Below are 25,672 nucleotides of genomic sequence, written 5' to 3' on the forward strand. Positions count from 1 at the left end.
GAGTTTGTTGTTCAGACCCTGAGGTGGCCAGTCGATCCAGATCATGGTGCTTCTTCCACTATCACTCACATTTCAATGCTGCTTTGCATTTTGGGTTAAATATTGTTAAACTACTTGTTGGTATTTCTGAAGGTGTTTTCTTTTAATCTCTGGTTCACATCACGAAATCTTGATGACATGCATGATTCACACTAATCACTCTCACACACAACAGTTGGAATTATAGGAATGGATAAAAATTGGGGGGGGGGGGGGGGGGGGGTGCTGTTCAATGTTCAAAAATAATCCTTATATGTGGGAGTAAAACCAATACTAATGCTTTTTTTTACTGCACAAAAGAAATGGGTTTAAATGTTCATTAAACCGATGAAAAAATAATAATAATCCAGATGCTAGAAACCATCAATCTTAGAATGGGAAGGTTCAATGAGATGCATTTAACAAAAAAATGAATCTATACCAACATCAGCTGTATTGGGGAGGATAAACTGGGTTCTCTTGGGATTCCAGGCACACAGCTCAATGCAATGACCGTGTTTTACATCTCCAATCTGTTACAGTGGGATCTCCCCTGCTTCAATCCCATGGATGATTAAGCGTGATAATTAAGGTTTTTGGACATTTTCCACAGAGGAGCAGACGTGGCAGCTGGTGACATTCATGCATTCCCAAACACAGAGGAGGAAATTACAATGAGGCCTCCATTCATTTCAGTGATCACAAAGTCTGCTCTTGGCACCAGTTCAAAAATAGTCAAGCTGTTGTTGAAAATGACTATTTGTGGCCCTTTTTGTTGCAATGTACCTTAATCTATTTGGGAAACCGATGGAGAGCAGCCAAATATTTGGATTTTAGAGGAAGGAATATGGCACTGTTAACACAAAGAAAAGAAATACTATTATTGCAATACTATTAATATTTGTAATAGTACAGCACAATATTACATATATTAATGAGATTGAAAAGCTGCTTTTTGTTAGCACCAGCCCATGTTGCTGTATGAGAACGCGGGGAATAAATTACCAAGCATACACAAACATTAGGTTTTCAAGTTCATCAAAACTATGTGAAAAATACTAAAGTGAAACAGATGGATATTTAAAAATTTCATGGTTATGATGACAAGGTATTCATACAAAAAAGGCATCATTGTTGTTTTAATAAGAGGCCTATGTCTCAGTTAGACACTGCATTATACAGATATGTATTATACAGTCTTGAAGCATTCAAACCTTATGAATCAGAGACATAAGAATTTAGGCTGTGTAAGAAAGGTGCATTATAATAAATAAATAAATAAATACCCTCTGATATCTGGTTCAAAAAAAGACTGACACTGAGAACACTTAAGGAAATCCTTTCCTGCTGTTCTTTATAAAACCCTACATCAACTCCCTTTTTTATGACAGGCGAACACACGTCAGGATGCAGCACACATTTCCGCGTTATTCCTTTGTGATGTCGTTTCTTAATCTAGTATAATAGTGTAATTATTATTGGTTAATGTTATTTGCACTGCTGTTTACTAAAATCTCTTTTTTGTACAATATTATTTTTCAGTAACTTTTTTTCATCATTTTATCAGTTTTGTATATAAAATTTTGCGCCATCTCACATTATAATCGTGTGGGTCTATGGTACTTTTAACAGTGTTGCCTCTGTTTGTCTGTCGTCTATCTATCTATCGAGGTCATCCCTGTAATAGATAGAGTAGATTATTACATTAGACATGATTGCATGCCTGTCCATTTTCCGTCATCTTGAGAAGCTGTAGCTGTAAAGAAAAAGCAACTTTTTCAGTGGCTTCAAAGAAAAGTAAAGAAATAAAAAAAGAGAGAGAAAGATGGAGCGCTTACAGCTATAACGACTCCATCTCCCAGGATTCCTTTTTGCACTCCTAAAGCGGAAACGCTGGAGGGATTCCATGGAAACGGTCCACTGGCGTGCTTGCCTGATAGAAAAGAGCGTTCATTGATAGCTAGCTAACGTAAAATCAGAGATTCTATCAACGCGGATCTACCCGAACATATTTCACACCGTGTGCCTGCAATGATGAGCCGTACGCCTGACGCGAGCGCGAGGTAAGAAAGATCCCACCCGTCAAACACATCCCGTGTTATTTAGTGCGGAGAGTTAACGTTAGCACTAACAAAATAATCACTGGACGTACTGTACATAAAGGTACATAAAGGTAGGCTAGCAGTTAACTAGTTAACCTGTGTCGTCACGCTTCTCATCGATAAACTGCACTCATAACGAGTTATTTGTTCGTCGGTTAAGCCATAGTTAGTGATGCTATATAGCTATAGAGTCACTATTCACTGAACGGGCATGTGTTTATAATACTAAAGCAGCGCACTTACTAGTTTAGCTGTTTTATTGCATGCAGCTGGTCGAGTGACCGTATAACCAAAGAGTAATGGAGCGAAGGATAACAAGCCAGGATGCATCACATCTACAGGATGTTTTGTATGGATTGCTACTTGCATTTAGATGAAACAGCAATAAGTAATTTTCACAGGTCTTGTGCAAAATAGACGTTTATCGTTTTCCCTACTCAAATATATGAAACCGTTTATAAAATTATGTTTCATTACTGCTGTTGATGTTCTCCTTTATCCTTTCCAGGGATAACCAGACAAGGAGGATCCAAGAGAACATCACCAATGTGGAGAAACATTTTGGACAGATGTGCCAACTCTTTGCTGCCTATGTCAGTAAGACAGCCAAGGTACGAGACAAGGCAGACCTTCTGGTCCGGGAAATTAGCCTGTATGCAGACACCGAAACACCAAGCCTTAAGAGGGGGATGAAGCAGTATGCTGACCATCTGGCCAAGATTCAAGATTATCGTCAAGCTCAGGTGGACCTCCTTGAATCCTTACCATCAATCATTATTTCGTGTTCATATCCATAATTTAAATATTGGGTAGAAGAGAAACTAATGCAGAGCTGGTCTTGCAGGTGGAACGACTTGAATCTAAAATCATAGAGCCATTAAAAAGCTATGGAGCTGTGGTGAAACGGAAAAGGGTAAGTTTTACTGCAGCCTGCTGCCATGTTGACACTGATTTGAACCACACATCCATCCAATAAGGTGTGCTGGAGCCTATCCCAGCTGTCATAAAGCAGGATTTGGAGTACAACCTGGACAGGTAATCAGGTTGTCACAGGGCCAACGGGGATTTTAGTGAATTTTTTCAGTGCCTTGTTGTGACTTTTTCTGTCAGATATTTGCGTGTTAAAATCCAAGATTTTACACACAAATTCATAAATAAATTTGTGAAATTTTGCAATAGTGTCGCTAAATGAATAATTCATTTCAATTCAATTTTATTTATATAGCACCAAATCACAACAACAGTCGCCTCAAGGCACTTTATATTGTACAGTAGATCCTAAAATAATAGATACAGAGAAAAACCTAACAATCTTATGACCCCCTATGAGCAAGCACTTTGGCAACAGTGGGAAGGAAAAACTTCCTTTTGACAGGAAGAAACCTCCAGCAGAACCAGGCTCAGGGAGGGGCGGGGCCATCTGCTGCGACCAGTTGGGGTGAGAGAAGGAAGACAGGATAAAGACATGCTGTGGAAGAGAGACTAAGAGAAGAGGGAGAACAGAGATTAATAGCAGGTACGATTCAATGCAGAGAGGTCTATTAACACATAGTGAGTGAGAAAGATGACTGGAAAGGAAAAACTCAGTGCATCATGGGAGTCCCCCGGCAGCCTACATCTATTGCAGCATAACTAAGGGAGGATTCAGGGTCACCTGGTCCAGCCCTAACTATATGCTTTAGCAAAAAGGAATGTTTTAAGCCTAATCTTAAAAGTAGAGATAGTGTCTGTCTCCTGAATCCAAACTGGAAGCTGGTTCCACAGAAGAGGGGCCTGAAAACTGAAGGCTCTCCCTCCGATTCTACTTTTAAATACTCTAGGAACAACAGGATGAAGGAGCCTAGGGGGCAGTGAGGGAATCAGAGCAATTTGCTGTTGGTGTCATTACTATGGCAAAGGCACATGAGGGCAGTATTGTCTTAATGATAACATATCGCTACCTCTACAAGCCACTTTGACCCATTGCCAGCACTCTTCTCTGCTAACCACTAAGTATATCGAGAAGACATCCTGTGGTATTTCACAGACGCCGCACTACTGTCCAAATTGTCTTAAGTAAATGTTTGTCTTGTTTGGCTTTTAGTCCTTGTGTGTGTGTGTTTACTTGTATTCTGCTCTTGCATGCATTCATTCATTTTAATTTTTTTTTAAAAATGTGCCCTCTCCTTCAATATGTTCAACGGCTAAAGTCACAGAGCAATTAAAAACCTATGGTTGACAGTACAGTTGAAGATAAACCAAAAACTTGCGCAACAGGATCTACTGGAGATCCTGATCCTCACTGATGCACACCAAATTCTTATATGTTAAGTCATGTTTAGCAAACTGTGCATTACACACTACCACTATTAATTCTTTTGATAACTTCTGGGAATTTGTGTATCCGTGCAGGAGGATCTGAAGACTACTCAGAGTGCCAGAGACAGAGAAGCCAAACAGATGGCTCAGCTCGAGAGGACCAGGCAGAGAAACCCCTCAGACAGGCAGATCATTGTATCCTTGACTTGTTTCTCTTCAGTTCTTTAAATCTCTCTCTGATACCAGATTGACAAAAAGGCTTCAGTGTTACAACAGCCATCTGTATAAATAATCAAATGAATGCCTGCTAATATCAATTCAATTCTTCGTTAGTTATAGACATCAGCTTAGAGCTGTTTGAAATGTTTGTTGTGCCAAGTTTGGACAGTTTAAGCTTATATTTCTTAAGTTTCCTTGACTGAGCTTTCAGTCTCAGGTGCGTCCCATGTAATATGTGTTTTCATCAGTGGTAATGTATGAATAGAAATATGAAAAACATTCCAGAAACAAACTCACAAGCACAGTGTAGATTCTTTACAAGAGCTTAAACCAGTTGGACTAAGCACCTGACTTATTTTAGTCTGTTATGTTTTGAGTTGAGTTTTATATGTATATATATTGTTTTTGCCGTTAGGCTGAGAGTGAACTCCAGAGAGCCACCATGGATGCCACACGTACCACGAAGCAGCTGGAGGAGACCATCGATGAGTTTGAGAGGCAGAAGATCCAAGACATCAAGGTTTACTTTCTGTGCACCTCAGATTATTAAGTACTGGCTTCAAACTTGCATTAAAGCATCCACACTTGAGAATTTTAAAGAAAACATATTTAATTAGTAAAAATTTGGAACCGTTAAAATGCAATAGGAATGAGTAACTTATAAGAAAGACCGAATGACAACTGACCCGCCCTGTATGTAGTACAGCTAATGTTATTTTAAACTATAAATAATAAACCTAAATAAATAAGTTTACAGTTTAAACAACTGAATTATCAAAAAATATGATTTTGAGCTGTGTTTAACACGGTCACTAATAGAGGAAAGGATGCAACATTCAACATTTTGTTACAGGTCAGATACTTAAATCCTTATATTAAATTCAGTTGTGATAGCTTTTAATTGTAAACATAGAAATTAAGATGGGAATGATTGAACAGGCAAGCAGTACTTGACTACAGAGTAACAAATGGCCACATCTGCCGTTCACAGCAACTACTTGCAGACTTTTATGTCGATCGTGGTTCTTTGGACGTAGCATGGAAATATCTGGAAAGATTTCCCTGTTGTGACCATGTTTCACCCTCAGTTAATGGTGTAGAATTGTAGAGGCGTGCCAGACAGGAAATAAAAATTTGCCAGTTGTTAAAACCATAACCCACTGGTGTGTATGTATGTGTAACATACATATGAACGAGCAATCATTGCATTTGATTTACGAGGGTTAAAAACTGACGTACGTTCATGAACCGATCTCGATCATGAAGTTTTTATCTATAATTTTTTTATTTATTTTTGTGTGTTTTTATATTTAAGTGCACAGAAAAAGTGCACTTAAATATTAAAGTAAATATTTTAATAAATGACCATACACACATATATATATATATATATATATATATATATATATATATATATATATATATATATATATATATATATATATAGTACAAATCTTGGTTTAATTAATATTGAACTAGTCTTGTATCATTATGGGATGATGATGATGATGATGATAACAGTTTGGTTTGGATAATGATAATTTATATTTCATAGATTTGCTTTGACTTAGTAACCATGCCTACATGACCTAACATGCACATACAGCCCAACATGCACATGAACAATGTCAGAGGTGGGGAAAAGCAGAAGTAACAGTAGTGCAGGGCCTGTTGCAATATGGCTAGCATGTGTGCGGCGATTGTGGACAACCAAACAGCCCTACGTAGGATTTACTGTGATATGTAGAAAGATATCAGCTGATTTTGTGGACTGTCTGGACTGATCCTGTGCTTTGTCTGCTGTCACAGTGCACTTGTGGTTCAGTTGAATTGGCTCAGAGTCTGGTCCATATTGAAATATTCAGTATTTGATATTCGTGTCTTCTCTCACTCTAGAAAATCTTTTGTGAGTTTGTGACAGTGGAAATGTCATTCCACGCCAAGGCTTTGGAGGTGTACACCCTGGCCTACCAAAGCATTCAAAGTGTGGACGAGGAGGAGGACTTGGAGGTAAGTTGATGCTCTGCGCCTTGGCCTTAGCCAAATGGACATGAGGTTAAAAATGTACATAAATGCATATACATCATCAGGTTATTTTAACCCTGGAGATCCAATGGGGTCAGAGCCGACCCCATTGGTTTTCTAGGGAAACCATGGGGTCCAATTTGACCCCATGGGTTCTCCAGGGTTAATACATCCAAAATAACACGGCCTTATGCACCCATCTTTCTTTGAGTCATTGCTCATACATGCACACACCCTTTAATTTACGTCAGCGTTTGAAGTAACCTGCATTGAATTCTACACAATTCATTCAGTCATGCTAACTGGGTTGCTTGTGTTTACAATTTAATGAGAGGTTTGCTGTACTATTTTTAAGAGAGAAAGCACGTCCTGAAAAAACAAAGGATCAATGATGTTCGTCGAGCAACGTTCCTCCTGCAGTTGCCCTTGTGTTATTTTCCTCCACCCCTCGCTATCTCATCTGTGTGTTTTTGCACTGAATCATTTGCCTTCCATTCATATGGAAGCAAAACTCCTCATCGAGACAAGGCTGTTTTTCAGTGACTCATAGTACAAAGCATGGGAGATTGAATCATCTGAAACGGGCACAATGACAGGCATGTAGATAATCCTGATCGAGAACCATGGCTGAATTTGTTTTCTACACAGTGAAAACCACTGGGTGGTTTCAGCAGTAGTTTGTTGCGTTTGCTATGAAAATAATAGTTTTGGAGCTGGTTTAATGTGTGACATTAACAGACTGTCATTGCTGTCGGTGACTTTTGTTGTAGAGTATTTTTACTTTCTCTATCTGTTTGTGTGTTTTTATCCGAGTCCCTGCTTTTAATGCATTGTAAATAAAATACCCTGAATTTAACCTATATGACCTTATTGTACTGTTTGCTATGCCCCGTGGGCTTGTGTACAGGTGCTGCTTCCATTCAGTTTTGTCTCTATAGAAAAGTACCTCTTTTCAGCCCCTCTTACTGTCTCTGGCAGGTGTTCAGGAGTTCTCTGCACCCCCCCGACTACCAGTCACGCTTAGACATAGTGCGAGCTAATTCCAAAACGTCCCTTGATCGGACCGGGTCCTTCCTGAACTCAACAGGGACATTACAGGTAAGATACAGTCAGTGATTAAAAGCTCCAATACAGAGACAAGAATTCCCCAACAAGTATCTGTAATGCTATTCCTTTTCACCTTTGGCTTTGAGTGTTGCACAAGTTTCATTGCGATGATAAAATTCAAAATTCCCTTCTTCCTGTTGTGAGCTCAGAAGTCTTTCTCATGCCAATAGAGGCTGGTGCTTGATAACAGTGAGTCTTATCAGTAGTTGCAATGATTATGCGTGGAATCACCCTGGCCATCAATCGGTGTTGTTTTTTTGTTACCCATGACATTGCATCCAAGGAACATCACGCATTTCCTCCTGCATTCAGTTTTACCCCAGGATCTTAACAGTGACACCGCACTGTTTTGTGATTTTATTTAATTTTTTTTATATATTTGCATTCTAGACTACAATTTCTCACTAATTGACAAATAAGAATTTGATATTTTTAATTAACTGTTTTCCGTGGGTCTCGTGGAGTCTGTTGAAATGTAGTGTCTACACTGTAGACTCTACAGTATCTACAGATGCCCATATTGGAACTTGCAGATACAGATTGCTGTACGCAGCTGTCACTAGAATATGCCTCAGATATGTGTTGCGTCACATCTTGAGATCATACTTTGGCTTCGCTGATTAGGTTTGATTTTTATCTGAGAGAAATTGCAATCACTGCTAAACAGAAACGACATTTGCAGTCGGGAAAAAGAGGATTTATGACCCTGTTTGCATTAAGGATGAAGCCAGAATGGAAAGTTGAAAGTAGAGCATGTTAGTGGACATGGAGAAAGTGTCCTCATTCTTACATGAATACCGTTCACACAATAAGGAAGGTACTTTTGCTTCCTGGAGCCAGACTTTCTTATAATTTTTACAGTGGTCTTGAGCAGTAGTTCTCCAGGCTTTATTGTTTCTCGATGTTTTTTATTTGGACATTGGCTACTTTTCACTCATTTGCAGTGCAATGTGGATTTTTTTTAAAGGCATCCAACATTAAGAAAAGATAACTATTCCTGAAAACTACTTAAAGGCATTACAAAAAAGTTCACACTGTGCTGAAGAATAAAGATGCCAGATATTGACTTTCAAGCTTGTTAAAACTGTACAAATTCTGTTTTTGATTTATGTAAAAGGTAAAGACACAGGGAAGTGTTGGCATGTTTAAAAACAATCTTTTTCCACATATATTTGCACATATATGGAAATGTGTGTGTACATATATCTATGTTTGCTTATGTTTCATCTATGTAAGCAAATTACAAAGAAATAATGGGTAACCCAAAACTTACACAGTACTGTATAAATACATAAGTCAACCCTCATGAGAAGTAAATGTGAGGAATGTGGTCTCAGCGCACTTTGCGGTGTGTTTACACCTACCCTTCATTGTTTCTACTAAAAACCGCGACTGAAGAAACAAAGCAAAAAAACCAGGTTCCTTGGAAGTTGAGCTTAATGATTACCTGCCAGGCGTTTTAGTTGCATTGACTGTTTATTTGTTGTCACAGCAACAAAGAGCTGGTAGTCGTCAGACGAGAAAAGAGGAGGAGGAGGAGGAAGAGGAGGATGAAGATGAATCCGAAGAGGATGTTGACGAGGATGAAGACGACACAGATGATGAAAATTAAATACTCAAATTGTTTGGTTTTGATTTTATGATAACAGAAAGATTAAAAGGCAATTTATAAATGAAAAGCAGCCTCATTACCAAAACCACATCACACATCTGCTCTGAGCAGTATTGCAGTGGTAGTGTTGTAGCGCCGTGATGCTTTGTAAGAGATCTACAATTTGTAATCCAGGCTCCTGTTGTCTTTGCTAGACTTTTATATAGCACAGAATAAAATGTGCATTATTGGTCGCTTGCATTTAAGAATAAAAATATATTTTTATGCTTTGCATTGTTTCAGTGAATCAGTTTTTCTATAATAAGCGTACCCTCTCTCCCTCTACATAAAAATGTCGACAGAGAGGTTGATTGTTATTTTAGAAATTGTTTGGCGAGTGAATCAGTCTAAGTGACAGTAGTTACGTGACGACTGCAGTTAAAGGTGACTCATCTCTTCCACAGACATGCAAAAATGGTACAAATGAGTTCGGGAACATTTTGCACTGCACTGCACTGTCTGTGTTCATCTGAAAAAAAAAGAAAAGCCTTGGTGTATGTGTGCATTATGTGTAATTTGAGATGTGCCTCTCTGTATATGGCACTTCATGAAGCCAATTATGTGCATGTGGGTTACATTATGTGTTGTCTGCCACTGTGTCGGCTGATGGCCGTCCTGCATGAGTCACTCAACACATTTAATGTTCCTCATCTGCCAGTGTCATGATGAATTCTTTTCTGCCTTTGGTTTTATGCACACAAACGCATATCGCACATCTGTACCATTATCTGTTCAACACACATGATATGTGCACACTTTGACACTTTTTTTTTTTAATAAGTACAAGGGCGACCAAAAGCAACAGCAACACTTATTTTCTCGGCGACGGAGATAAAAGCTGCGTAGGTGGCGTGTCATAAGCCCTCCGCGTAACAGCACCCTAATGCATATAAAGGTTAATGTGTGTGGCATTGCAAACATGGCCACGCTAACAACGCACTCACATACCAGTTCAACTTTGGTGTACTGTGGATCTGAATGGCCTGCGTTGCAATGAGTCATCGCCTATAAAATGTGTGTTTGTGTGAGGGAGTGAGTCAGAAAGCTTTTCCAATCGCAGATAAACCTAAAGGCTCCACTCCCTGATCGCAGCATAAGAAGGGACAAGGATTTGTGCGAGAAAAGAGCCTGAAAGGAACATGAAGAGTCATGCGCTTTAAGCAGAAAAACAGGGTCTGGCCATTTTCGGTCTAGAGTCAAAGGTACACAAGTAGGCAAGAGTTGGTTATGAGTCACTATCTTAAAACAAAGGTTGAATAACAAACACGGCGAGCAATTCAAACAACAAGATGCAAAGAGAAAGGAGGAGGGCTGTGGGGTGAAAGAAGGACAGTTGAAAGAGGTCAGTCACACCTCCTGGTCCTTATTGACTCTGACTCATTGCCCCTCAGCACCGAGCCACAGCTATCAAATTTAACACCCACATCACATGTCAATTGCTGCACGGCTCATTGCAGTTACTTTCACATTCTGCGTCTTTCATTTGAGCTTCATGTCAAAGTTCCCAGAAACCTTCCCATGTTCCGCAGGTATTTCTTGTTTCAGCATCAAATAGTTACGCATTCGTCGGGTGTTTGCCATACTCAACATTAATTTCATTCTTTCAGTGTGCACAAAAAAATGATCAATCAAGGAAAAAAACTATTTAAAAAATCCTGCTTCTTCCAATTTTTGAAAAAGCTGAGCCACTCCTAAACACCACTAGAGGGTGATGTTTAAAAGTTTTGTTACCTGCGCTGTTCACCTCAGAAAACTGATATGGAGACACTGTGTTCTTTTTAAGCTTGTGGGTAGCTGTGGTGTATGGATTTAGCTTCAGGCATCACATATGCATTTCTTAGCCTGCAAAGCCTAGCTTTTAGCATTCATACAACATTTTACAGCATGTATTACTTAACCGTGTCCCAACACTGTCAATGACTCAATCATTCTGGCCTCCACCTTGTTTGGGATTAACAGGTTTTGCAAAAAATAATAAAAGGCCGATCCTCGATGGAGTCTACCAGTGCATTTATACGTAATGTGATTTAGTCCTTCTGGCATGCACCGACATTAAAAACAACCGCAAAACAGGTGGGAATTCACTTTTTCACCTCAGAAGGCTAACACAGTTTGACAGCTGAGCTGCAACCCTTTCTGAATTTTCCTTTTCCTGAAGCTTCGCACGTTCAGGAATGTGCAAATGTACACAGTGTATAGGGGAAAGATTCATGGGTCAAATCTAATAGAGTCAGTATTTATGGCGCCGAAGTCTAGGGCTGCGTCTCCTATAGATCAAGCGCACAAAGAGCTAAGGATTCCCTCCTCTCTCCTTCTGACTCATCTGCAGTCATCCCCAGTGATGAGTGTGCCTCGCTCTGTCAGTGCTCGAGTGTATTTGAAGTGCAAAAGCCACAAAAGTGAGTGCTTTATTTGTGTATGTGCCAACATAGCTCCGAGATCTCAATTGTGTCGCAATATTTTAATAGAGCAGGTAATTTACATGTCTGTGTCTCGTGTGTGTGAACATCTATAGAAGTGCATGTAAATGCACACAAATGTGTGCTGCACAGCCCTACAGTACAGTTGTTTAGAATATTAAATACAGTGCCGTGCTGGCGGCTGCTATAAAATCAAGAGGCAGCATAGCCGGAGTGTGACTCACACACTGACTCACTGACAGCACTGCCATGGCGTGTGTATGTCTCGGTGCATGTGTGTGTATGTGTGAGAAAGAGTGCGTCTCACACTAAGTGGTTTCTCTGGCAGACTTGATGTGTGTTGCTGGTGTTCGAAGAAGTCTAAATCTTGCCACATTTGCTGGATCTCACACCAGCATGCAATGCTGTGTGTCTATATTTGTTTTGGTTTTTCTATAAGAGAATATTTGTTACATGTAGAAAAGTCAGAGGATCCACAAACTATACTGAGTACCAGTAAATTCAGCCTTCGCACGGGCATTGCGAGTTAATTCACTGAAAACAGCCATGCAGAGAGAGGTAAACTCACTCAAGTGTTTATGATCCACAACATTTACAATTTGTTTATTCTCATTTAGGCCCAATCAGAGCTGAGTTAGATAACCCAGTGTAATAGATCCAGGTACACACCTGGGGACAAAGGGGACAAACTTACTGAAGAACTAAAAAAGTGCATAATTGCCAAGATATGAATAATTTATCTATGTTAATACAGGAGGAAGCTCGTGTTTGTGAAAAGGCTGTCATGATAGGTTTTAAGACTTGTTTGCAGAGAAAAATTGCACGAGCTGCAATGATTATTATTCTCAGTTGTGTTAATTAAGGTTCCACTGACTCAAACGTGACAGGCATTTTTGTTCATCAGATAAAAAAAGCAAAGCACATGGATTTCTCTTAAATGAGGAAATAGACTTGTTGCTATTAGTGCACACTGACTGAATATGCTTACAAGTGTAGTCGACCCCCCTAAAAAGGCTCCTGAGGAGACCAGAAAACCTTGAAAAGTCCTTCCAGTTATTTTTCTACTGTGATGCACCGCTTGTGTTTGAAAAACTTTTTAAAAATGTAATTTAAGGGAACTTTTTATGCTTATTGAATCCCCCTCCCCCCGCAGCTATATACATGTGTTGTGCCTTTTTATGTATCTAAGCAAGTTTTCATGGGAAACAGGAGCACTGTATGCGTGCTTTCAGTCATGTCGTGTTGCCACTGTGAGACCAGACTTCAAGGTGCTCCCAAATGTCTTGTTTACATGTATACAGAAGGAGCTCATCCTCCTATTTCCCTGATTTATGCACCAACATGAAAGGCAGTGAACTTGTTGTCAAGGGCAGTAACTCATAACAGTTATTGTACAGTATCTGCTGCGTATTCCGGGATTGCAGGTAAAACTCTAAATCACTGTGCTCTACTCGAGGGGTATAGTAATGTAAGCTTCTGTTGGTATGTGTCAACTCTGGAACAGAATATTATTTGACGGCAATAAAGTCAGCGTGACTTCTCGTTTGCTTTCAGATGCCTGATAGCAACGTCATTTGGTTATTCCCGCTATGCATTGTTTGCAAAAGAATAAGGGGGAAGTGGGAAACCTTGTATTTATGTCCATGTGGGTGCGCTTTTTCTACAGACCAAACAAAAAGTAAAATTACGAAAAAGGCCAACCATGCTTGCGGAAAGGATTACTTATCCTGTTAAGAGTTTGATTTAAACTGAGATTAGAAGATTTAAGGTCACTTTCCAAGTAAATATTAGACATGGAATTAATTAAGTCTAATATTAAATATTCTTTGATATACAGTGCAACAATAGAAAGACGTGGTGAAACGAAGTGCCTTAGATACGAGTGCATAACACAGCTGTTAAGTCATGTTTGCTAAACGGCTTCAGATACTCGCGTGTATCTGCTGGACTTGATATCCAGGTTTGGCTTCTTACTCTACCTACTAATCTATTTAACCCTGTAGCTGTGTAGATGTTGAAATCATCTGCTTTTACAGGAAGAGAAAAAACGGGAAATTAATAAGGACACTGTACACAATGTAGAAAAACTGCATTCTATGCTGATGTGTTATTGGGACTCCAGCTCAGGAACTGCTGCTAACATCTTGGTGCCAAATACCACATGGCCCTTTAAGGGGTCTTTTAGAGGTCACACTAAAAGACCACCATGGTAGGCACTGGTGGTCTTTGTTTATGGTCATTATTGTTATTTGTTTCTCGTTTTGCGCTAAGGTCTAAAATTCCCCAGAATAATGAAGAATTTTGTCAACAATCAAAATTTGAAAGATGCAAAGCACAATCACATTTCCTGCACCCTCCTTATATAAGCATGGGACTCATATGGGTCGTAAACATGAACAAAGTTATCAGGCTTATTTTGCCTAGTAGCAAAAACTGTCACCTATGGATAAACTTTGTCACATTAAATAAAAAATGTGGATTATTATCGGTATATATTTTGTAAGACAAATAAGAAATTTAGTAAAGAGTAAAATGATCAGAAGCAATGGATGTTACTTTGACTTACAATGACAGAAGTGAGCACCTTCTTTCTCTACAGTTTATGCACTGCACAGGCTGCTTTTTCCAGGCACAGCAGCGAGGCAGACCTTGACATGGCTCTGCATAAGAGCTTTAGCCTCGGCGTGTAGCGCTGTGTGTAGGTCTGTGTGTGTATTCAAAATTCTCTGTGTCTGCCTTGTTGTTCTGTCCCGTGCCTATCATCAGCCAGCAGCCTCATATCTGTGGATCCTTGTAAGCCATTTTACTGTTTCTATGTCATAAGTTGTATTTTGCATTTACACCAAGAAGCAAACCTGATACAAAAATGCCAACGGGTCAAGATGAAAATCATGATAGCATCCATCTTTACAGGCTTTAAGCAGCCAAACTGTTCAAGTGAAGAACTGCAGGTGTGAATATGTCACATGGTCCACCCAGCATCAGATTTTTTATAAAGTGTATAGCTAGCTACACTGGCTGCTTACAGCTTTGAAAGCCAGTTATCCATCTTTCATGCTTATTTAGTGTGCTATGGTGCACTTATTACATGAAATTAGCCCATGGTAGATGGTGATAGACAGATGGTTTATTCAAAAAACCTGCATTTTTTTGAAAGCCCAAACAGTTCACAAGGCTGACTTGCCAAAATGTTTCTGTCAAAAATTTCTAAGTCAGGCAATTCCCATTTATTTTAGTCACACCTGGATAAAGTCCCAAATGATTATTTTAGATTTAGCTCAAAATTGTACCTAGTTACATGTATGACGATGGCTTAGCCCAATACTTTTTTCCATATAGTATAATCAATACTATATTTTTTGCACGACTAAAATAAAATGTTGCTATTTGTGTCTAGAAGGAGGTGGAACTATCTTGCAAGCTTCCTGTAGGTTAATTCTAATTGACCAACTGCAATTTTAATATAGTGGGATTAATAGAGGTGAACAGACTCTCTGTAGGTGGCTGGTTTCTGTATATCAGACCAGCTTCTGAAAGAAAAACAAAGAATACAAAGCACTACAGAAACTCCAAACGACATATATATAACATTAGTGTTGTTGTATTTTTCCCTCTTTTTAAACAGAGCTTGAACCTGGAACACTTTTCAAGCCTCACGTACGGTATAATTTACAAGAATGTGTGAAGTGGCTAAACTTGCACAGAGCGTCATAAGGAGCGGAAAAATATTAGTCTGCATTCTTGCTCAACAAAGACAGCTTTCTCCTTTCACATTTTGAAAAATCTGAACACAGCGTTTCCCCTTAATGCTCGTGCTGCCCATGCCCCCGCCCTCTCACTCTCCCTAAGTAGAAAAATAAAGTGAAACTAAAGACAGAATGTGACATGAGAAGCTGTCAGGCCTAGCTCGGGTCAACAGCAGGGGGTCAAAGCTACAGAGTCATTGAGAGAAGTGTTAAGCGTCTCTCAGGGACACTTTGTTACATGACATCATGGTGAAAAGGGAGGATGAGCTGTTTGCATGTTTGCGCATACATTTACAATTTTTACAAGGGTGAGAAGAGTCCATCAGGCAAGCTAGTCCGTCCTCGTGTAGACTTTACTGACCTCCTCACGATCCTTCACTGATTATTACACAACATGTCAAAACAGAGACAGGAAGCCAGCTACAGCAACCTGTCTTTTAAAAATACAGTCAAATAGAAAATGCAGCAGCATCACACAATAAGAAAGAGAGGAGAAGTCACGCACAGATTCTCAGACCCAAGAGGACATTTATAGAAGAAAAAAAATGTGTGAACATATAAACAAATGCTTTCACCTACACACACACACACACACAGAGACACACACATATAAATAGAGACACAAAAGTGGCTATGAAACAGCCTGGGAACAGCTAGTCCACTAATGAGGTCTATCCCATGAGGATTTAGTACTGCACAGAGGAATGCAGGCTCATGACTGACCTGCCCTGTCACACACACACACACACACACACACACACACACACACACACACACACACACACACACACACACACACACAGATGGAGGAACTTTACTGTCCGAGAGCTACCCTCTTACACATGAATGAGAAGTGGTAGAGGGTATCCAAGACTAGGGTACTTATAATCTGGTTGGTAGTGCGCTGGAAACAAACATAACAAGCACACTGGGGAATTTGACACTAATTTGAGACGAGAGCAGCGCGGGCAGGGAAAAAAGGGGGGAACGGGCTAAGAAAACAGAATGAGAAGAGAGAATAAATAAACAAGGGCACAGACGGGTCAGAGAGACACAGAGAGAGGGACACTGAGTTATGAGGATATGAATCTCAGAGTTTTATTTGCACTTAACATTTGTTCTCAGGACTGGCTCGTGATGTGGATGTGAGAGCCAAAATGAGTGAGTTTACTAGAACAGATCTGGTGTCTGAAGCAGACAGACCCCCATCACTGGTGGCCCGCTGACGATGCCTGCTGCTAGCTGAGAGACAGACAGCATGGGTGTCCATCTCCGTCAGAACTCTCTCACATAACAAACCAATGTGTTCTCCACTAGTGAAAGTACAACTTTGAGATAAATAACTTTATAAACTAAGTTTGTTTTGAACAAGCGTTACAGTATATGAACCGTGTGGCATAAAAGCAAACAATCTCTACTGTGTTCAAATTATGCTGAAGAAACTCTGGATTTACAATTTAAGATGTTTGCACCACACTACAAAATAATTGTGTCTTCCCTTTACAATAAACAATGAGCTGCTCCCCAAAATTTATGATAATTTGAGCATTTCGTGATAATTAGTGGTGATAATCAGCACAGGCATTATTTTTAGGTTCAAATATGTAGCCTGCGCCTTTGTTTATTCTCGCATGATAAGATACGTCTTTTCACACCTTCCCGGCCCATGTTTGTTGCGATAATGACGAATGGGATGAGAACGTTTTGTTCTCCCAACACTTGTCGCTCATTTGTTCATTGTTTACACTTCAACTATTAATGCGGATATTTTTTAGAGCTTGTGAGACAATAGTAAAAGATCTTGAGAATGCATTTCAACTTGTATTTCCTTTTTGCACTCCACACGGGCTGTTTATGTGCACCCAGCGAAAGCCCACTCGAACGAGATGCTTCAATGCTGCTCAGACTGCCAGTATCAAAAATGATGCCCTTTGCTTCTGAATTTCAAATTAAAATAGTTACAGTAATGTGTTACTGTAATCAGGTCACATTTTTCAGTAATGGAGTAATGTAAGGCATTACTGCGCCAAATTCAACAATCACATTAGAGTTACAATTATGTCCTTGCTTGCATTACTAAATTCCTAGATTATCTGCTTTAAGGGTGGATAGAAAGGCAAGAAAAAACATACCTTTGTCTTCATGCACACTTGTGCTGCAATTGGCTGAGTTCTTCAGCAGGGAGGAGAAAAATGCTGGACCGGTCAACAACATTTGAGGAGTGGAATGGTTACTGGTTGGTTATCAGTTAACTGTGATCTGCACTTAATTATTTAACTTGGCTCATTTATATCAGAAGAAATTAAATTATTAAAAAAGAAGAAATCAAATGACAAATCAAAATGTTGTAGGTTGAAGCTACAGCTTATGTAACACCTCCCCCTGAAACAACAGTATGAATGAACTGCATCTTTAACATCTGGCTTAAATACAGAATCACGACTGAAGAAGAAAGAAAAGATATATATGAAAGCCGTGTCCAGGACAGAAAGAACTGCATTTTACTGCTACCACAACATCATCTTTGTAAGCATCTGCACAGTCAGCAGGCTAACAAAATTAGCCAAGAACCCAGAGTGATGTTAAAGCTGAAGGTATGCAGAAACCAGTCCAGTAGCCAGAATTGGATCTTCAAGAGGTAAAAAAAAAAAGCAATGATGATCAGTCATGTGTGTACTCATTAAGATTTGTGTTAGTGTGTAAATTTAAGTTGTTAACTGGTAATTATGTAGCAATCCATTTCTGGCCATGTTACAGAGTAATGCACAAGTATTGTAGCCTAATGACTAGGGTAACAAATTATTTTCTCCAGGGAATAATTAAGGAATATAATGCAATTTACAGGGCACGACAAAAAGAAACATCCAGTGTCAAAGTGTTTTTATTCCTCAGCCATTCAGCCGTTAGAAAGAGGGGATTTGTTCGGTTCACAGGGTCCTGGTAAGCAGCATAATTACACTAGTGGCTGCAGTGACTTTGAACGTGCTCGCAAAGTATGGGATATGTGTTGTGCGTCCAGAAGGGGAAACATATATTGAGCAGCATGTTTTAAAATTTACCACAAGTTTGTATGTCTGTTACTTTAAAGAAATATAGCTTTTTGAAAGTGGATGATTCTTTTTGATGCATACTTTGTGATACATTGTGTGAAACATTACATTTATTGAGTAAAGACCCAAACACAGATGATAAAATATTAAATAGCAATAGCAATATGCAGAAAACATAGTTTCCTATTTTTTATTATGGACATCTTCTTAGTTCCACATGTTGTGACAGACAACGCTTTCTATTTAATGCTAAAGATAAAGTACTTTCTGCATAGCAGTGACCTGAATTTTGTGGGTATTCTGCCAGATTTTGACCTGATAACAATGTTTAGGGATGGAAGAGTTTATTATCACCATGAAAGAAACTTGACTATGTTTAATGTCATGAAAATCCTTTTAATACTTCACAAATTTCTCTTACAACCACAAATAGTTATCTTGCAGTGCCTCTAGGGGATATTTCAAAGGAATGACCAAAGTCATTATGATTCATCATAGGCTCATGAGCTGTCTCCACAGTGGCAATACCCGGTACATCCAGCAGATATGTTTTACTGTGGAAGTTATATTTCTTGAGAGAAGGCTCTCTGATAACTGTTCAAAAAAATTTTCAAAAACAAACATTATGTTCACTACACCAAAAGGATCTCAACAAAGTCACTAATGGATTCATTCTGTAGTCACCATAATTTCCTTTTTAAATGGAATTAAAATGCAACAGCTATTGAGAAATCTTAGTGTAAACTCGAGCTGTGGCCAATGAGACCAACTCTATAACTGAGCTGTAGAGTTGCATTACAAGTGTGTGTCTGTTCAGTGCAATGGTCTGGTTATTGTTCATTATTACAGGTTTCATTAATGCTATATAGCATTGTTCGTGTGCTGACACTGCCCTAGAAATGACTGCATTTTACTAATGTGTACCGATCCCCTGAAATAAACACTGGGCCACTGCTAATCGTCCATGTGTCAGCCATGCGTAATACCATGTCACAGCCCCCATGCATCCTGAATGCCTTCCAGGTCTTTGTTTTGGAAAATGTGGCAGAGGTTGCCATGGAGCCTGTGTTTGATCTTTTGTAATTAACCGAGTCCATTGATTGCACAACGCTTTGCCCTGGCTCATCTCCGTCAGCGGGCAGCCCCGGACATCTTGTTAAACACCACAATAACCACCGTTTATGCAGTCACCTACCCGCAGTGATTTGCCCTTACATGGCCTAACAGCGATGAAAGGAGCACAGAAAGTGGAGGGGAGGTAGGGAAATAAAGATAATTTGAGTATTTAGCAAAACTGAGGTTTACTGTTTAAGACATATTTTGATTCTGAGCTTTGTTAAGTGATTACTGTTGATTACTCTGGTGATTACTTTGTTTGTGATGGTGCAAGTTGTTACAAACCACATATTGACTCACAGTCAATCATTCAATTTTAAGTTGATTTTGCAGATAAAAATTAATTCTTTTATTTAAAAAAAACTTGTTTTTGTTTTTTTGGTTTGTTTGTTTTTGGGGAGCGTAGCTGTCTTGCTGCTAATTTGACCTACTTGTCATCAACCAAACTACAGACCTGCTATTATACATTCAAAATTAAAACCTTACACTAAACTGCGCATACAGCTGTTGAATTACTGAGGATTTGTCATTATGGTTTTGTCCCCTTGTAGATATGCCTCTGAAAGGCAGTCACTATATCCACAGTTTCATGCTGAGGAAGCTCTAAAAGGTAACCACATCCCTCTGTTTGGTTATTGTCCCTCAGTGGTTCAGTCACTGTGTCATGATGAATGTCTGTCACACAGGCTGGTTTCAGTCAATTAGCCCAGCCTCACAACCCCAGAGGTGGCAATCTTGTGCTCACATGGCCCATCAGGGGCGACCTTCACATGAGGGACTGAGCTTCACCGCACTATGGCCAAGCCCTGGGGTGGGAAACTGCCTACACTGGCCAGGGTCAGGACAGTGTGAGAGGTAAAAGGATGGATATGAGGATGAGCTTGTAATTACTAGAGAAAGCATTGATTTTGTTTTGTTTTTTGGACCTTAAAAATGTGTGAAATTAAAGGCAGTAGCTAAATTAAATTCTTTACCTGTTTTAGTACTACACATGATGCTGTTTTTTTATGTTTGTTTGCTCGTTTGTTTGGGGTTTTTTTGCTAATTTTATCTGACTGACGTGAGAAGAGTCTTTTTTCTTCCTGAACATAACACACTATGATCTTAATCGGGTAATTGTCTCCAGGGGATTTCCAGTGAAATGAATTTCTCCTTTTCCTGGGCTTGGTCTTTGAAAGTGTTTGCAGAATGGCGCAATAACCCCACAGCCGAATTTATATCATAACCACAATTAATGCCATTACATGGAACCTAGATGATGCAGACATGCTAGACTCCATGATTTGTGTCGGGACTTTCCCAAAGCTGCGGTGAAAATAAACTTTTTATTTCTTGCTTAGTAATCCTAGGTCACTGAGGGTATATCCCTTGAAGCAAAAAGTAGGAGTGGCTCAGTGAATCTGAAGGCTGGAAATAAAATATGCAACAGCAGACCACCCATCATAAAGCCACAGTACAAGAATGAAAAATTCACCAGATTTTTACCAATGCACATTTCAGGATGAACTGCGGTTTATATGCTGGAGGAGATTGTTGTGATCTATAAGCCAAATAATGCTAAGATCATGCAGTGTTATACCGTTTACAAGCTTTGACGATCATTAAGCAGGGGCGTGTTATGAAACTAAGGTCTGCTTGTGTTAGAGTCCACTAAAAGCATTGGAATATGTGCGAGCAGCCTCGCTGCAGTAAAATGAGGTGTTTCTAATTTGAGGGCTGTTAAATTGAACTAAATGGAAAAGCAATTCTGAAATGCAGTGAATTGCCTTGGATGAATTTCCAAAAGCTGTTTACTGCATTTTTCTCTGTGCGAGAGTGTGTGTGAAGTTTTAAAGCGCTGGTTGCTGCACAGTTGTGCAACTGCGGCCCATTTGCCCAAAGCAAATAGCAACATTCTAAGAAAGAGGAAAGGGGGGTTGTGCATTGAAAATGTTCTTTTTTTGCATGTTTTTCCTTTCCATTTTCCACTAATGTCAGGGTCCTGGGACTGGGCGACCCAGGACCCCTGGGCAGTCATGGACCTGTGTTATTGTTGTGTATTTTGGTGTTGCTTCCCCTTCTCTGTGCTTGTGTATATGTGTGTGTGTGTGTGTGGGTGGCTGAGCACTTGTTTATAGGCGGCATCAGGCCTGGAGGGTGTGGCCCTGCAAGGGGACTGGCCACACCCGAAGCCACACACCTGCTGTTGATCAGGCCTCGTCGGGGGAGCTACTTAAGAAAGTCTTGGAGCTCCCACCGACGCGGGATCATTGCTTGGGACTCCACGTTAGTTACCCAGTTTAGGTTTTGGTCGTGTAGTGTATGCCTGCCATTGTTCAGTGTCCTGACTGCTGCCGCTATTGTTTCCCGCAGGAGGAGCGTGGAAGGCTTAAGGAGCAGCGAGCACCGGGAGTGCAGACACGGGAGCAGAGAGCACTTGGAGGACACGACACGGGAGTCTGGGGAAAAACACGGGGATTTATTGTTGTTTGATATCACCCTCTGTAAATAAACGCACTGCTTGAACTTTGAGCTCCGCGCCTGGGTCCTCCTTCCCCACATCCCCACGGTCTGCCAGCCAGACCGTGACAACTAATGTCATTTGCGTTTAATCTGCAGGGTTTGCACAATTTTCTGTTTCACTTGACGTTGAGCAACACTTTGATAAAGATCACAAACAGTTGTGGTACTCCTTTCAAAAACACCTCCCTGAAATGCGCAAAGGCCTGGATCTGAATCATGTGTAGTACCTTTTTAATAGCGTTTTAATCATAGTGTACAGTGACAGTCTATCAGCGGTTCTCGAGATTTTTGAAGAGGTCATCTGGTTTGCACAAATGCATTGCTAAATAGGTGTTGGCTCAACTTGTAAGAGCCTGTAAGTCTGCTTGCATTCCTGCATAACCACGGTTTGCTGGTGAAAGCTTAATGTGGTGTACTCACTGAATGGAAACTAATCCAAATGCCATTTGATAAAATATTGTGCAAAATATCGACCTGTACACAATAATACGTAATGCACTGAAAATAAATGAACTTGAATCTATAAAAAGGAATCTTAAAGCAGTCTATCTAGATGTAGGTATAAATCTAAATTAGATTGGCTTTATCCGTCAGTAAAAATGGACCTCAAAACAACAGGAAAGCGGAACACCTGTGTTGAAAGTCAAATATGAAGGATGATGAAACAGATGTTTCAGCAACAAGGTAACCCTGTCAACACTGAACTAACCAATACCATTTGTGTTTACATGTGTGTTTGTGTGCCCTTGTGGAGGGGTAATATCCGCTCTGCCTTCCTGGTAAACCTTTGTTTACTGTCAGCTCCGCAGTCAGAGCGATTTTACCAGAAGTCTAAAGCCACAGGAGGAGGTGCAGAAATGGGATCACCAGTAGGGGAACTACTGAGGCTCTGATTTCAGATCACTTTTTCGATTTCCACTCCTGATGTAAAGAAACCAAAAAAAGACATACTGCAGGCAAGTTTATTTAGGTCGAGAAGTGACTTTTTTTGCCCTGTGCCACTGTAACTGAGTCGTTTCACCAATGGGAATCCTGTGTTTACTGACCACACAAACAGCACTCAGTGCCTGGTACCAAGATTGCTTACAGTCACTAAGCATACATATGTCAGCCTATTAGTCAATGCACTTCCCCATGTGGTGGCATACGGATGTCTGCTCCTCCCAATATCAGGATGTTAAGTCAGTCATCTGTTCAGTGGTTCTCCTCTGCCCAGTCTAATGCTGGTGGGAAATCATCCTGTTTTACTGTCACATGTTCTTAATTGCTGTCCTGTGGCAACAAATATGGGCAGCTTCAAGGGGGAAAGAGTGCAGAAATGAGAAATGGTGGTTTGGCAGTGTAATTATAGAATCTGACTGCTGTTTGTTCTGAGCGCCTTGCACGAGATAAGACTCGTGAACAGTATTTTATGAGGAAGTCCTCTTATGTTTCTTTTATCTACCCAGCTGCAGATATCACACACTGCTGTGCAAAAGTCTTGAGCCACGCCTTGGTTTTTTATATTTTTTCTTTTCAAGGGCTCAGACTTTCCTGTAGTTTTTGAGTTAAATGTTATTGAGCAATAGTTCTCCAGGTATTCTGAAGTTGATCTTTAGACAGTGGCTGTTTTTCAGCCCAGTCCAGTCTGACAAATCTTATTTTTTGGTTTATTAAGCCACTTAACACTCACCTATGAATTGATCATAACAAAAAAATAACACCTTACTCAAAGGGCTGAATGACTGTTGTCTGTATTCAGGCACTTTGCTGCTAGATGCATGTTGCAAAAACTTTCCATTTCTTTAGTTGAATCTGTGAAAAATGGAAAAGATCACCCAGTTTGACAGCCATTAGATTCTATTTTTGCACAGATAAGGGGATTCCCCATGTGATATTAGCTGAAATCCTGATATACAGTGAGTTCTTCAAAAAAGGGAGGAAACTGAGGATAAAAGAAGAAGCAGTAAACCTAAAAAACTATCTATAGCAGATGAACATTATCTGGAAGTCATGTCGTTAAGAAATAGAAAAAAATTCCAGCAAAGACCTGACACCGCATTTTAGAGATGTATCTGGCTCTTCAGCTGATCCAGCTACTGTATACTGAAACCTCATCAGAATTGGTCTCAGTGGGAGACTTACTGTCAAGAAGCCATTCTTGTGGAAGTGAAACATGGAGAAAAGACTAAGGTATGCCAAATTACCTAAGAACTGGACTCCGTGGGCAACATGTCTTTTCAGGAGTGATGAATCCAAATTTCCATCCAGGGGGCTGGAGCCTGTCCTAGCTGTCCTAGCTGTCCTAGCTGTCCTAACTATCACGGACAAGTCACCAATTTCTTCCAATTTCAACACTGAAGAAGTGTGAGATCATGATGATAGAGAACAGAACAAAAGAAGAGCTTTGGATGTCCTTCAGGAAGACTGAAGAACTATTCCTAAATCCTGTGCTGAAGAAACTGCAAGAAAGCATGTCTAATAGAGTTCATGCTGTGCTACAAGAAAAGGGTGGTTATTTCAGTCTCATCAGGAGTGTACAAACTGTTTTTGCCTTCATTGCTAGATCTCACTGTGCGTCTTTCCCATTAGCAAAATATAAAATACCATGAAATAAGGGGTGACTCAAAACTTTTGCCCAGTAATTTTAAGAATCTACAAGAATCGAAATCATTATTATGTAAAAAAAAAAATGTTGAGCCTGCTCAGCAATGCCATTATTCAGTCATGTTTTGTGGCAACGCAGTGAAGAGGCGGGTGGTTGTGCATATTTAGGCACGTATCTGTATGCCTCTAATTGTTTACAATATGACCTTTTCTTGACTTTAATAAGCTGCCCCCACTTTCATGGTATGCTAATTGCAAGTAGCTCATCTCAACTCCGCGTTGCCCACCACATTTTCAGTTTATCAACATATGATGCAACATATTTCATATGTACCCCATTCCAACACCAAAACCCAAGGTCACATTTTAATTGGCTGCAGTGTAGCTCTGATACTCTCATGTTCCCAGTAATGATGGGTTTCCGAGCTGAGCGAATTTGTAACCACCCTCTTGTCACTTGAGTCATCGCGCCCTGTGCAATCCTTTGTCTGCTAGTCTGTACAAGGCATAACCAACAGACAGCAGAGCTTTTGAAATGCAGCAAATTTGAAATGTAAAAATGTTCCCTTTTTTTGTGTTTGATTAATGCCGCAGACCACACACTGCGTGGGGGAGCTGTGGAATTTTTTTTTTCCCTTAATAAGCACGTTTCAGGTCAAAACAGGCTGTTTTCTTTTCATACATATTCATGTTGCAGTGTCTGTGAAAACAGGCATGTCTGAATCATCATAGCACATCACAAGGCAAATGTGTGTGGATGGTTACTTCAAAGTGAATGTCATTTACTTCCCAACAGAAAATCACTGAAAATTATATTCATTATCTGACTCTA

At 39.9% G+C, this 25,672-nt stretch overlaps 1 protein-coding gene and 1 long non-coding RNA gene across 3 annotated transcripts; both read left to right on the forward strand.

Moving 5' to 3' along the window:
• Positions 1 to 1,909: 1,909 nt before the first annotated feature.
• Positions 1,910 to 9,652, forward strand: cibar1 (CBY1 interacting BAR domain containing 1). Its single transcript, XM_080863225.1, has 8 exons — positions 1,910 to 2,081; positions 2,629 to 2,863; positions 2,965 to 3,033; positions 4,512 to 4,613; positions 5,053 to 5,157; positions 6,534 to 6,647; positions 7,641 to 7,760; positions 9,262 to 9,652. The coding sequence occupies exons 1-8, from the start codon at positions 2,050 to 2,052 to the stop codon at positions 9,379 to 9,381; spliced, it is 897 nt and encodes a 298-aa protein (XP_080719351.1). The 5' UTR covers positions 1,910 to 2,049; the 3' UTR covers positions 9,382 to 9,652.
• Positions 9,653 to 19,757: 10,105 nt separating this feature from the next.
• On the forward strand, positions 19,758 to 22,283 carry LOC308384348. Of its 2 annotated transcripts, none has more exons than XR_013969312.1 (3): positions 19,758 to 19,894; positions 20,304 to 22,017; positions 22,105 to 22,283. It is a non-coding gene; the product is annotated as an uncharacterized lncRNA (long non-coding RNA). The 2 variants fall into 2 exon arrangements; XR_013969313.1 differs by having other exon boundaries at positions 20,304 to 20,362; positions 20,439 to 22,283.
• The last annotated feature ends 3,389 nt before the right edge of the window (positions 22,284 to 25,672 follow it).

This window comes from Rhamphochromis sp. 'chilingali' (genome assembly GCF_963969265.1).
Source record: "Rhamphochromis sp. 'chilingali' genome assembly, chromosome: 17".
In the NCBI taxonomy this organism is placed as follows: domain Eukaryota; kingdom Metazoa; phylum Chordata; class Actinopteri; order Cichliformes; family Cichlidae; genus Rhamphochromis; species Rhamphochromis sp. 'chilingali'.